The sequence below is a fragment of the Antrostomus carolinensis genome, unplaced genomic scaffold (genome assembly GCF_000700745.2).
Source record: "Antrostomus carolinensis isolate BGI_N321 unplaced genomic scaffold, ASM70074v2 scaffold14535, whole genome shotgun sequence".
NCBI classification, from domain to species: Eukaryota; Metazoa; Chordata; class Aves; order Caprimulgiformes; family Caprimulgidae; genus Antrostomus; species Antrostomus carolinensis.
This window is the reverse complement of record NW_010318537.1, coordinates 1-12,009: the sequence shown is the minus strand read 5'-3', so window position 1 is coordinate 12,009 and position 12,009 is coordinate 1. Positions and strand designations below refer to the sequence as shown.

The following is a 12,009-nucleotide window of genomic DNA, read 5'->3' as shown; positions in this document are numbered from 1 at the left end:
GAGCCACATACTTTGACTTACCAGTTTGCTGCCAGCATTGTCCCTCTTTTCTTCTCTAGACAAAATTCACTCTAGACTGACAGAGAAGGGGTATCCAAGGGAATAGAGGAACATAATGTGAAGGGGAACTCACACTTGTGATGAGATCCAAGTGCTCGGTGGGTAAAGGGCACACTCTCGCACCAGAAGGTTACAAGGGAACGTAAGAGCCCAAACTCTGCAGCCTCCCAAGCATCACATCCCACTCACCATACGGGAAGCGAGTTCCAGCAGCTCTTTCTTGGCCTGTTGGACCCCCTGTGGGTCTCCTTCAATTCTGATCAGGTTGCTCTTCTCATTGTCCGGGGGAATGCGCACCGACACCTTGTAGAGGTCCTTAATCCTGTTAACTTCAAGGCAAGGACTGTGGTGACCCAGTCTGCTAGGCCAAGATGTGGAAGCAAGGTACCTCGATTTTCACTGCTTAGAGGCTGTTTAAGAAGTAAACCAGCCCCTGAGAAGGGGCCAGTGGGGTGGGGTTGAAACAGAGGGAAGTGCCTCTTCACCCTGGAGTTCAGCAAGAGCAGATCTGTGCCACACAAGAACCTGTACAAGTAAATACTTTGGCATCTACAGAGCCAATTGTTTGCTTGCCACAGTGAGGCATCTCTTTCTTCCCCAAACAGCATCACATTTAGATCACATGATCATTCATTTCTAATCCCAAATTCTTTTTAGGGGAAAACCACACCAAGCAGATTTCCACCACCCCCAATGAGCTGTTAAAATAGAATTCACACAGAGCAACTTCAAAAAAAAAAAAAGAAAAAAAAAAAGACAATTTTTCAACAACAACAAGAAAATTTCCTCCAGTACACGGCAAAGACATCTCCCCATTGTTCAATCTCCCAAGATACTTTTACATTAAAGCCGCCCCAACGCCTCACTGCCCATTTATCTCCTTGTGCCAACACCACTTCAGAAGAGCAGAGGAAATGTCACGGAGACAGCACACTGGATGAGCTACAGAGCCCTTGACATGATCTCCTAAATACAGAGAGTCCGAGCATAGGAAGGGAAGGACTAGCCAGGCACTCCACTTACTGTTAGCTCCATTCTTGCCAATGAGGTGTCGGTGGAATTTGTGGTCAACGTTGATTTCTGCATAATCCATCCGGTTGATCTGTAAAGAATCATATAGGGGTAGGGTAGGCCACCACTTCTCCTGTTTTGTGCTCTAAGTAACTGCCTATTGCCAGCACTGGCACTGTCACTCCAGTAGCCAGCTACAAGCACTCCTGCTATTAAGCAGAGCAGAAGTACTCCTCTGGTTCGAGTTAAGAGCACTATGCTTGTGAAACGTTTAAAGGGACTTATATGCCTCTCCAGCTACGACTGAAAGAGAATCTTTCCTTCTCTGCATCTAAAGATTTAAGACCTGCTGCTAATTTTTTAAGAATGCTATGAACAAGTTTCATAGCCAAGAGTTTCCTCCATCTGACACACAACTTGTCTTCTGGAAGTTCTATTAAGCATGTCAAGACATCATCTCATCATCTCTGCTCTGTTGCCCGTTCTTCCCCCACTTTCTTCTTATGTACTGAAAATAGTAACACCAACTTACCAGATCCTTGACCATGACTTCAATCTGTTCCTGAGCCACATTCACATCTTCTGTAGGTCCTTCCAAAGTGATTTTATCCTCTCCTTCAGTGAATTCGATGTGAACCTTGAGACACAGCAACAAATCCAGTAAGAATTTTCCAACATACAAGCCAGGTCGATGCTGTCATCAGGCCTACACCATCAATCCCTACCACTGAGAGACAGTTCCCCTCCCACAAAGTACACACATCACTCCCCTGGTTTCAGAAGTAGGCAACTTACAATTTGGGCCTAGACTCCAAGGCTTTGGTGCTGGAGTCTGCAAGGGCTTTGGAGAAGTTACTCACCTAGCCCTTCTCTAGATATCATCTAACTCACCAGAGAGAAGCCTTGGTGAAATCAGCATTTGCAAGTATCCTACTACATCAATTCTTAAAATACTACCATGTAAAGCTTCCTCTGAAGGGCCTAACCCACAAGAGCAACATAGGATGAGTAGCGTTTGCAGCAGTAAAAGTGAGGCTCCCTTAATATTAAGATCTGTGTCACTTCCTCCCTGGTTTTTACTCATGCTAGAATACATTCCTCTCTTCTAGTGAGTGATCTGAAATAAACCATCTTGTACATCAGAGGTTGTTAAGCTAACCAGCTCATCCTACCTTTGGCATCTGCTGAGTTATTTTGGCCAGGTTTTGTCCTTTCTTTCCAATAATGAAACGATGAAGCCAAGAGGGGGCAGAGACCGAGGAGACGGTAAAACTGTTGGCCTGAGAGACAGAAAACCAGAGCAGCTGTTTGATGCACAGATTGGAAGAGGTCTTCACAAAAATTCAGTTCCAGTTCCCGTGTCACACCCTCAGTATTGACTTCTAAGCTGCATCTCTAACAGCCCAAGAGACCACCTCCCCTACACCTGTCAGTGCTCATGGATGGATCTTCATGGGACTTTCAAAGAAGGCCTAGCCCACCTCATCAGTACCTTTGCATAGACTTCAGTCAATGCTTGCCCAAGCTTTTCAGGCTCGCCTCGCAGTATCACCGTCTCCGAGCTACTGTCAGTGGGTGGGATCTCGACAGAGACTCCAGTTTTCTCCAAGATCTCCTGCAGGGAGTTCCCCTTGGGGCCGATGACATACTTGTGCTGGGACTTCTTCACCTCCACGGCAATGGTAGTAGTCTTCTTTTTCTGTAGGGGCAGAGGCACTGGGACATCAATCACAACGGGGCAAGAAAGGACAAGAGCGAAAGGAAGAGGCACAAGATCCAGTGAAACTCTGCACCCAGGAAAGAGCAAAGCAAAGGTGAGCACAGTGGTTTTGCAGTACCCTAGCATCCTTTGGGCCTCTGCTGACAGAAAGCCTTGTGCTCAAAACTTCAACCAGTGTTCTGTGTCAAGCTCCCTGGGACACTACATGGAAGACACTGTATACACACACACTTGCACAACAGGGCTTAAGCCCAGCTGTTCCCCAGGCAGTGCTATAATGCAACACCATATAGGCTACAAGGCTCCAAGATGATTGTCTCTGTTGAAATCCAGCCTGGCACAAATACAGATCTAACCATGAGGAAAAATATCCCAACAACACACACAACAAGGATATTCACAGTGATGTTGGCTGGGGAAAATCAACTGGAGTGAAATTCACTCTTCAACAACTTCTACTTATACAGAAACTATGATACTGTCAGCTGGCCACAACTGTAGACTTCACCCTTCCTTCCTCAGTAGCACCTGTGCGAACAAGAGCCAGGGGGGCTCTTGTGGTGTGCTAATTCCCATGACACAGGAAAGCGAGAATTCTGTCACCTCCCTGGTAGTAGCACTCCAAGTCTCACTCTGCTGAGTGAGGTAAGATCCAGGGCCATATACTGCAATGGCTGCTAGGCAGAGCTGACATGAGAAGGATGCAGCAGAGGGATGCACAAAAGTAGAACATGAAGGGAAGAGGGACTATGAGCAGGTGGGAGGAAGATGGGATTCTTTATAGATCATCCATACCTTCTCCTCATAGATCTTCTTAACACGAGCCACAGCCTGGGCTAGCTGCTCCTTTTCTCCTGTGAAGACTATCTCTGTCTTGTTGACACTGGGTGGAGGAATGTTGATGCGTGTCCCTGTGTCCTGCATGAGCTCGCTCACCAGCTTGTTGTAAGGGCCAGCAATGAAGGGGTGGTACACCTTCTCCACGTCCAGCCGCTCCACAGCACGCTTATCCTGCAAGAGCCCAGAACAGACCTCGGTGGGAAATGCCCTCCATATTACAGTCTCCACCAGACACAGCTAAGTTCCCAGTGCTGTCTTGCTTGACACTCTGGCCCAAGCACCCTTTTCAATTTGTAGGCTCCATCCCCTTCAACCTACAAATACTGCTGTTGGTGATTTATGATATTCACCTCTGTTATCTCCTGCCTTATCTCAGCTGGCACCTAATAAGGTTCACTTCAAAGAGGAAACACCCTTACCTGACTTCAGAGATGGACAAAATGGAGAAACAGAAGTTGAATAACCCAGCAGTGGTGCTCATACAGCCAGTGGCACAGTATAAGTCTCCATTCAGACTAATATATTAACCACTGACTGTGGCCATGGTGGCTACAAACATCTAATAAACTATGAAGAAGCAAAATGGCTGTGAGGGATCACAGTACTGAAGTACCTGCTCAGCAGAGATAAGCAGGATCTCATGTCGGGCCTTCTCAATCCCTTCTTTAGTGCCGGTGATCTTGATCTGGTTGCTGGGGTCATCCGGGCGGGGGATCTGGATTTTGGTTGCAGTTTTGAGTTCTAGGTCCTGCAGCTTCTCGCCATTCTTTCCGATGACAAAACGGTGGTGCTCCTTGGGGATGGCAACTGTCGCTGAAGCCTGTAACACAGGAACCAAGCATCTGTAAGAACCCTTGCCTGCACTGGCAGATCAACAGGAAAAGAGACAGGGAAAGCAAGTTAGATGCTGCTTAGAGGTACCACTGAGGAGCAAACACAATGCCCTCCTAGAACGTTCTGTCTGAGGACTGATACTGTACCAGAACAGTTGATTTATGGTGCCTGTATACCAGGAGTCTAAAACCCACCTTCTCCTCCAGACCTTGAATTAGCAAAGGTCTTTAGGCACAGAAGAGGAGGTGCCTATCTTCTGGTGTAAGACACCGGAGTAGTATGAGACAGCAACTGAGCTGATGGCTCATGGGTGGAGTTTATCTGAACTCTAAAATCTGCTGCCAAGGCTACAGAGAACAAGACACACAGCCTGACTCCTAGGAAACAGAAATTCTACACCAGAAACCTATTCCAGCAGGCAGACAGCTAGGAGATGCTTACTGCTATTAAGTACTAAGGTGTTTTCAATGTAGCACATGCTGTTCCTGGGACTGCTTCTAGAAGGTTCCTCTTGGAAAAGAGGTCCCAAAAGCTTCTCTCAATCTACCACTAAAGGGCTAGTTTGTAACAGATTCACAGCTTCTTCCCTTCTTTACTGACCTGGTAGTTTATGATTGCTACCATGCACTCGATGCTGTGAATATGTAAGTACTAACTATAATTAGACACTTAGCATTCAAGTGACACTGGGGGAAAAAAAAAAATTAAAAAAGATCACTTAGTGTGACTCTTCAACTCTGTGTCTCTGTACTGAAGCCAGCCAAGCCTAGGAGAAGTTGGGAATACAGACACACCTTCAGACCTGGGGCCAGGGCAGTAGGAGGGATATTTGAGGACAGTGGGTCATAGATCTGTGACAGTATGACCTGAACTATTTTTTCAGATGCATATTATGTAGGGTTTGTCCCTTTCTCTTCCCTCTGGCAGGGTATGACACTTGGGCTGAACAGCACTAAGCAGACATGGTATTAAGTTTTGCAGTAACTACCTGTGACATTACACTTTAAAACACGCTATAAGACCCAGCCGTGGTATATCCTAACAAGAACTACCATCTTCATTATAAACTTCAGAATCTGAAGATAAAAATCAAAACCTAGAGGACTGAATGGAGAAGCAACTGAAACAACGAGACTGTGCTCATTGTGTGGTTTGAGTTACACTAGTCAAAACCCTGACTTGAAGCTTTCAGCTTTTGGTAGGACTTCCTCTTCTCTACTCTTCTTTCTCCCATCCTTCCACATTCCCCTCTGAAGGACTTCAGAGAAAGCACAGTCCCATTCTCACACACTGCTAGCTTTGTGTGAGGGGCCTGCACCCCCTCTGGCACCAGCACCTCAGCACAAAGTCACTGTTTGCAATTTAAGTGTTCAGAGATTGCAGACCCCACCCTTCATGCAAAACCACGGCCTGTAATTAGCTTTGAACCCTATTTTAAGCCTCATTTCCATTCCAAATTGCCAATTGTGTGCTTTGAAAATACATGTTAAAGTTGAATTAGTCATCTAATAACACCTCTTTGGCTTATAAGCACACATGCCCAAGGGTCTCAAAGCATTTGCGAGTCTTGGGGAAGAGCAAAGATGAAGTGAGAAACAGTTAGATGGCCTCACCTGAGTCTGAAGCCGAGCGACAATCTCCTTCCGAGCCTTCATGACTGCTTCCAGCTTGCCAGAGACCATGATGGAAAGGCCCTGGTCCTTTGCGAGAGACAGCTCCAGGTGAGCTCCTGTCTTCTGCATGATGTCAAGGCAGATCTTGGCCTGCTCGCCTTCTCCAAACTGATTCATGTCCTTGTATTTCCTCTCCTCCAGTGGCACATGAAACACCTGCTCAGCCACAGGACAGATAAAAGAAGGGCAGAGCAAGCAGTCAGTACACTTTTGATGCCAGTGCCTCCCTCTTCTTGCCATCCAGGACTTTACTGGCATTCCAGTTCCCAGGTTTGTGCAACCTATCAGCCATTCCAGTGGAGACACCAGCTGTGACCAGGGAAAGCATGAGAGGGCTGCAGCAGGCAGTCTGTCTCACACTGGGGTGTGCTCCTAAACCACTGCAGGAAGGCAAACGCGCTAAGCTAGAGGGGGAATACTTTAATCGATTAGTGCCTGAATTCTACAATCCTCCCTTCAGGCATGCTCCAGCTTTCTGTGGAACAGGGATGCAGAGCATTTTTCTGGACAGTTTTCCAGCACACCCCTTCTTTCCAGAGCAGCTCTCAGCTGCAGTCCTCCTCGTGCCCCAGGATAAAGTTCAGCGAAGAGGCTGTCAATCTGACACACTAAGGATTTCATACTCCAGGGAAAGCTTCACTTCACCTAGTTTTTGGAGGGAGGAAAAGGAAGGAGATAAGACACCCACTCCCACCAACCTGAGTGATGACAGAAGCCTTTATTGGTCGGATTTTGCTCCAGGGCCCAGCAGGTTCCTGTGCAGCTTCCAAACATGGTGCTTTCTCAGGGAGCGGAGGGAAGGCTTCCTTGTAAGTTGGAGGATCATTCTCTTCTTCAGAGTTTAAAGCTGTAACTGGGGTGAAGCAAACAGGGTAAATGAGATGCTGTCCCTGCAGAAATGCCCCTATTCATAGTGCAATTGTATTTAGGCACCACTAACAAGGGAGAGTAAATGACTTGTCCACTACTATTAATCCTGTTACAGTTATGCTTGTGGAGCAGCCAAGTCTGGAGCACAACTGACCTCAGCACAGCACAGGCTGCAGCAGATGCCATGAGCCTTGTCTGAGCTGGCACTACGGATGCAGAAAGTAAACGTTCAAGTGAATGGTGGCAGAAGACAGCACATTACTGCCAACTTTGTCAAGAGAGGCTTAATTCAGGGAGGCAGGCTGAGCAGAAAGAATTGAAAGGAACAGAGCAAGGCTGCAGGTCAGAAGGGGATAAGACAAACATACGCCCACGAGGAAGGCAGAGAAGCGCTATAGTTAGGGCAGAGTCCAGGGAAAGCCTGTATGTTACGTTTGACTCAGTTGTGCACTGGGGTGTGCCAAGTAGGCCAGCTTGTAGCTGCAGGATGGGTGTTGAAACCCATCAAGTGAGTCAGTTAATATAGTTCTCCTGACTTTTCCCAGCACCTGGCTGAGCAAAGGATGGAAACGACAGCCCAACACACCAAGCCCACGAGGCTCTCTTGTAGCCCAATGCCCTGCTCTTGCCTGCGCTGCATCCCACAGTTGACAGCATCACTAGCCAGAGCTCTGTGGAGATCTGAGGCTTGACTCCTCCTGGCCCTGCACTGTGCAGCATCACCACTGTGCTGCTGGTGGTGAAAAGCCAGAGTCTGGCAAGCCACCAATCTAGGAATGGAGAATGCAACGTCTGCACACTTGTGGGGAATGGGACGCATGGAGTGAGCTTGGGTAACAGCAACGAACCTCGCCTGTGCAGTCTGTATGTAGAGGCACATCACAGGAACTCAGCTGTGTTTTCTCACCTTTCACCTGCTGCTGAGCCAGGCCGCTGCGGTGTTCAGCGAAGCTCTCCTGGGTCAAAACTGCCACGGAGCTCATTGTCGACTTCCCACCCACACACAATCCGGGTATGCCACTGGAAGAGACAGAGGTGGCAGTGCTAGTACCATTCAAAATGCACAAAAGTCTCTCCAGGAAGATAAAGTATGTGTTACTGAGCACTTGGACAGTCAGCCTCTTGGAAAGCACCTACAGTGCCAGTTAGCTGCCCCATTCTCCTGCCAAACTAGACAGGAACTCAGGGGGGACATTTCCTCACAGCACAGTGGTCACCAAAACCAGAGCTGCTCACTAAGAAGGCAGAGGATGTGCAACCTAAGAAGGTCACTGGAAAGGGGGACACTAGGAGTTGTTAAAGCATACTCTAATTAATCTATCCATTATTAATGGCCTGCAGTTTTTAAATGAGGATCCAAAGGTCTGGACAGTCAGTCCAAGACCATTGTATAACCCTGGAGAGAAAACAAAAAGGGCCCAGGATGCTGTCTCTTCCTGAAAAAGACTTATTTGGATGCCTGAACTCCTGCTGACTTAGGGATATGCTCAGAAAGCCACTCTGATAAGCAAGCTAGCAACAGCAAGATCTTGGCTCTCCCAAAATAAGAACTTACCAGCTAAATGGTCAGTAGCCAGAGAGTCCGTCCTGTAAGCTGCCCGTTTGTCAGCCTGCCAGCTTTTGCTTTATAAGAGGAAAAAATAAAATTAAAAAAAAAAAAATGTGATTGCTGCAAGACAACAGGAAAACATGACACCCATTACTGTAACTTTCAAGAGCACCACCTGTGCTGTTTCAAACTTGCACCCTATCCAAAATGTTCTCCCACTGAGTCACATCTCACCACACTTTACCTGTCACGTTTTACTAGAGCTACAAACACCACCACTATCTACTTAAACCTCACAGCAGAAAGCCTGAAGTAGCTACTCTTTCATCACACTGGCTACAAGAGCAACCATTCGGTATCAGGCAAAAATACAGTCAATTGATAACAGATGTGCAAGATAGACATGAAATTTCAGGGTTGCAAGCAAGAGCATCAACATCGAGTCAGAGGAGACTAACAACCTGAAAACCTGCCAACAACACTGCCATCAGTCAGAAGTTAGGAATGTAGTTTAGTGGAGCTTGGGTGAATCAACATAGATGTCCTCACAAACTACGGCAAACACGCAGGGCTATCCACACACAGCCACTGGTCACTCCACCTCTTCATTTTTTATTGTAACAAGACCAAGCACCAGGCACTGAACTCTGTCTCTAGGCCTAAGTCTGCAGGTTAGAAGAATAAAAACCAAGCAGGTTTACATGGACTATTTTAAACGTGTACACGAAGTGGAACCAGGAAAAAAAAAAATATACTGTTGGTGGGAGCTTTACATCTCCTGTATCTGGATCTGCAGATTTACTGAGAAAGTGTTTAGGAATAGATGCAAAAATGTAAAAGCTAGTACAGTACACAGTCTGACAGATGTACACCAATTCCCTGCACCTGGAGTCCTCCCCAGCGGTTACGTGTGCTCTTGCAGGGCTTGCAGTCTCCTAAAATCCAATGCCTCTGGCTCATGGGATGAAGGGCCCCTCTCCCACACAAACCCTGCAGCACGACTCAGACTGGCTTCTGTAAACTCACAGTTGCCATTTCTGAGCTTCCAATGGGCCAGAAAAGGCTCCCAAAACAACAGTGTCGCTGATGTGGGGTCTCACATCACGCTTACAGTGTGACACAGCAAGGGAAGGTGACAGTGGCAGAAGGAAAGGAGGGAAGAAGGAGGAGAGGACTGCAGCTGGGCCACACAGGCCTGATCCATACCTCAGTGAAAGCCAGAGCGTTCTCTACTTCAACCTGCCTCTTATCAGGCACAAGGCAACGCCACCTGTGCAACAGAGCTAATGTTGCAATTAATACTGTAATGACCTGCCACTGCAAGGTGGCAGCTACCAGGACAGCAGCCAGCCGTGCTGCCTGAAGCACAGCTGCTGGTACACTGTGGCTAGTAATCCCATCTCAGAGAAATACTTGAGCTCTCCTCACTGGCTGTGCTTACGCCATGGTGTAACACATGGTTACATGTCCACAGTACATGGCTGCGTGGCTCAAGCTGCCACAGAGCCAAGGAACGCGCATTAGCGGCACGGCACTTGTCCCAGACTGTTTCAGCACAGCCTGCAGACTCAGCCAGTGGCTCCTCCAGCCCGTTGGGTGGCTATCAAGCATGCCACCGCTGCACGGCAAGCCGCAAACAGGAACGAGGGCAGGAGCTAGAAGCATCCCAGACATCACAAGCAGCTGCCAAGGTCTGTCTAGAGCCTTGCTAGCGGCACGGATGTGCTTATAACTCCCGTTTCTCAAGAAAGCACCACCTGGCTCATCTTGCATGTGCTCTGCTCCTTAGAGGAGGAGGAGGGTAAGAATGAGAAGTCAGTGAACTACACCCAATATAGCGCCTGCCCGCCAGTCATGACCTCAAGGCACAGCTGCTGGTTTCACTGTGTCCACACCAGCTGCAGTGATCTCCCTTGCAGCCTCCATCTCAGAGAGCAGCCAGATATTCAAAGAGAAATCGAAGGGCTGCATTTATCCGTATGAATTTATGCTTCATCACCCATACAGCAAGCTATGAACAAATGCACTTCATCTCCTGTAACCTCAAACATCTGGAATATTGTAGGCCTCAGGGATTCATCTCTGGCCAAAATCAGGGGCGACCATCAGAATGGTATTTTAAACATAGCGTCAAAACCAACAGCTCAAGTGTCACGTTTGGAGCCTCCGCCTCCTTGGTCATGAAACTAAGGTTACAGCTACATCACGCAAGTGTGTGGCTGACTGGGGCAACAGGTTTTAAACTGCCTACTTTATACACCGTCTGTAGCACTGGTTTGTGTGCTGAAAGAAGTTTCAGAAGTCTAGAGTGCACTTAAAATAAAGAGAATGAAATAATCCTAAAAATAACCTCCAGCAAGGGCCAGACCTAAACCACATGGGAAACATTAGTATGAAGAGAAACAAAAGCAAAGTCATGAGTTACACTGCCAATACAATCAGTAATTATGGACAGAAACGGCAGTTACAGGTTATTTAAAGCTGTACTTAATAAAAATATTAGCATTTTGTTAATGGAGGTAATTAAAATCAGATGCAGCTAGAATGGCACACAGGGTTGGGCTGGTGGTGGCAGCCACTGTCCTCAGTTCAGGCAGGGCAGGGTGATCTCTTGGCAGATGAGTGGTCACACAGGAAAACATTTGCTTTCCAAAAACCATTGGGCTCTCTGCATCCAGTTCTGGTGTCCCCAACACAAGAGAGACATGGACTTGTTAGAAAGAGTCCAGAGGAGGCCACGAGGATGATGCAAGGGCTGGAGCACCTCTCCTATGAGGACAGGCTGAGAGAGTTGGGGCTGTTCAGCCTGGAGAAGGCTCCAGGGAGACCTTCCAGAAGCCCTGCAGTACCTGAAGGGGCTCCAGGAGGCTGGGGAGGGACTTGGGACAAGGGCAGGGAGTGACAGAACAAGGGACAATGGCTTGAAACTGGCAGAGGGGAGATTGAGATGAGATGTGAGGAAGAAATTCTCTGCTGTGAGGGTGGTGAGACACTGGCCCAGGTTTCCCAGAGAAGCTGTGGCTGCTTCTTCCTGGCAGTGTTGAAGGCCAGGTTGGATGAGGCTTTGCTCAACCTGGTCTAGTGGAAGGTGTCCCTGCTGATGGCAGGGGGGTTGGGACTGGATGAGCTTTAACCCACCTGGATGCTTTTCTATGTGATCTCATTTAGTGGCAGGGGGTTGGACTGGATGATCTTTCGAGGTCCCTTCCAATCCCCAACACTCTGTGATTCTGTGTGTCTTCCAACCCAAACCAGTCTGTGACTCTATAAATGCCCAGGCCCTGCACACAGGCAGACAGCTGCTGCGCAGCAGGACGAGGCCCTTCCCTTTGCACTGATTCCTGGTGCAGTAGATCCGAGAGCACAAAGTGACCAGTGCCTCGGCACAGCCAGACCAACACCTGCCCCATGCCCGGTATTTGATCTTCCACCGCCCCGTGTCCCGCCACCTC

General features: G+C 48.0%; 1 protein-coding gene across 2 annotated transcripts in view; it reads right to left on the bottom strand.

Moving 5' to 3' along the window:
* Positions 1-8,640, bottom strand: part of HDLBP (high density lipoprotein binding protein) — a 19,585-nt gene extending 10,945 nt beyond the window's left edge. The window contains exons 1-11 of one of the 2 annotated variants that reach the window (XM_010168941.2): positions 8,564-8,640; positions 7,916-8,028; positions 6,837-6,991; positions 6,079-6,294; positions 4,245-4,451; positions 3,587-3,802; positions 2,564-2,770; positions 2,244-2,351; positions 1,604-1,708; positions 1,084-1,162; positions 244-389 (exon numbers count right to left, since the gene is read on the bottom strand). In XM_010168941.2, the coding sequence (XP_010167243.1) occupies positions 244-389; positions 1,084-1,162; positions 1,604-1,708; positions 2,244-2,351; positions 2,564-2,770; positions 3,587-3,802; positions 4,245-4,451; positions 6,079-6,294; positions 6,837-6,991; positions 7,916-7,991 (1,515 nt within the window). In that variant the 5' untranslated portion in view covers positions 7,992-8,028; positions 8,564-8,640. Of the gene's footprint in view, positions 1-243; positions 390-1,083; positions 1,163-1,603; positions 1,709-2,243; positions 2,352-2,563; positions 2,771-3,586; positions 3,803-4,244; positions 4,452-6,078; positions 6,295-6,836; positions 6,992-7,915; positions 8,029-8,563 lie in introns of those variants that run through there. The other variant, XM_010168942.1, reaches the window with a different exon arrangement.
* Positions 8,641-12,009: the final 3,369 nt, after the last annotated feature.